The following is a 1,830-nucleotide window of genomic DNA, read 5'->3' as shown; positions in this document are numbered from 1 at the left end:
AGTTTAGAGTGATGTGCAGTGATGACATCATCACCTGGGCCTTTTCAGCCGCTCCAGCTAGGATTACCGAGAGCAGGGGAAGGGAGCAGGAAGTCTAACGGTTCAGCCTGGTGTTTTTCTTACTCCGCGTCCTGGCATGGTTCCTGTAAAATACAAACACACACAGAGCTCCTATTGTTTCTAGCCCTCTTACCGACCCACTGATCCTAATATGGAATTCAGCAGGAAACTCATGATTTCCTGACACGCACAACACGCTGGAGAAAGAGGAAAATCCCTACTGCAGACTAATGCTTCATGCCACGCGAGACCCCGAATTTCTGAGGCTAATGGGGTGGAGTTAGCAGTAAGATTCTTTGGTTTCTTTAGCTGGGTTGGAGGAAAGTAGGAAAGTCAAAGGCTCACACGGCTTTTACTGTAGTTCTGTGTTGCAACACATACCACGATATCTCTGTCAGAATGAGGTAAGCTTCCTGACTCAAACCAGTAAGGAAAAGGACAATCTGCGTTTAACATACGTGGACATAACTACATATTACCCCGTTTTGTAAAATGTGGTGATTGTTAGAGGATATTGCAACAGCATGGGGGAATTTGTGTGATTTACTGAGCTTTCAAAAAAGAAAAAAAACAGCAAAAGGAGCTCTCTGCTTTTTTCCTGCCTGTGGAGATTGCCGGTCGCTGAAATGGGCACGAGAGAGGAGGATGCCGGCAACAGGACTGTGAAGATGCTCAAGTGTGTGGTGGTTGGGGATGGTGCAGTTGGCAAAACATGTTTGCTGATGAGTTACGCGAATGACGCGTTCCCTGAGGAGTACGTCCCTACGGTGTTCGACCACTACGCAGGTAAGGTTGTAACTTCAAACTAATAAGGCAACTTGTGTTTGAATGTAAACATACCCCGGAAATACCAGTTTGGGGTTAGTAAACTGCCAAAAAAAAGTTACACAAACTATCAAGGAGGGATACTATAAATGTATGTGTATCGTTTTCGGGTGGTAGCGCTCACGTGGTACGTATTATGAAGAGTAATTCAATTAGGGCAAAATGGGATACTTGCAAACAATGCATTCGTTTAATTGGATTTGTTTCGTTTTGTTGGCTTCTGCTAGTGTGTGTTTAATCGTTGCTTGATGTAAAATCTTGTTATTTATACTTTTATGCAGTGCTTTAAATGGGCCGGTACTCACAGGTACTGAGTACCGGCACTTCTTATTTTTTCCACTCTGAGTACCGGCACTTCTCTGCTGCCAAGGAGAGTACCGGTACTCATGAACGGTAGGCTCATTAGCTGCTAGTGCTGGTGAGCACTAGGCTGTCAGAGTTGAACCTACCTCTGACAGCTAAGGTGCTTCTGTAGCCCTAAACTGACCCCCGCTGAGCTATTCAGCAGGCATTAAGTGCCTAATGTCCGGGTATTCACCATCACGCTGTGTTTGACAGAACAGGGTCCATTCAGGCCCTATGCTGTCAATCACATTTACACTATCGTATGCATTTGTGCAAACACAGGAATAGAGGCAGCCCAGCTGAAAGTGACAACTAAGAAAGCCATGGGAGGAAAGAAGTTTACAATGGCATTAATCCCACCTGAGTCTTTTGAACGAGGGTCTGCTTATGTATGTGTGTTTGCCTGCTTGTATGTGCGTGTTTTTGTGTGAAAGAAAAGCGAATGAAAGAGGGAGAGAATCGGAAGACTTTAAGGAGGACTGTGTGGAATGCTTTGTGTGTGCGTGTCTGCTTGTTTCTTTCTGTGTGTGCACGTTCAAGAATATATAGTATTGTGCAAAACAACAGCAAATAACAGTATGGTATTAAGAAGCTGCAAAT

General features: G+C 44.6%; 1 protein-coding gene across 2 annotated transcripts in view; it reads left to right on the top strand.

The window, feature by feature from the left end:
• The first annotated feature begins 322 nt into the window (after positions 1-322).
• Positions 323-1,830, top strand: part of RHOJ (ras homolog family member J) — a 633,456-nt gene continuing 631,948 nt past the window's right edge. The window contains exon 1 of one of the 2 annotated variants that reach the window (XM_069207372.1): positions 323-846. In XM_069207372.1, the coding sequence (XP_069063473.1) occupies positions 687-846 (160 nt within the window). In that variant the 5' untranslated portion in view covers positions 323-686. The remainder of the gene's footprint in view (positions 847-1,830) is intronic. The other variant, XM_069207373.1, reaches the window with a different exon arrangement.

This window comes from Pleurodeles waltl, chromosome 9 (genome assembly GCF_031143425.1).
Source record: "Pleurodeles waltl isolate 20211129_DDA chromosome 9, aPleWal1.hap1.20221129, whole genome shotgun sequence".
Lineage (NCBI taxonomy): Eukaryota > Metazoa > Chordata > Amphibia > Caudata > Salamandridae > Pleurodeles > Pleurodeles waltl.
The sequence above is the reverse complement of the archived record's forward strand: the minus strand, read 5'-3'. Positions and strand labels throughout refer to the sequence as shown.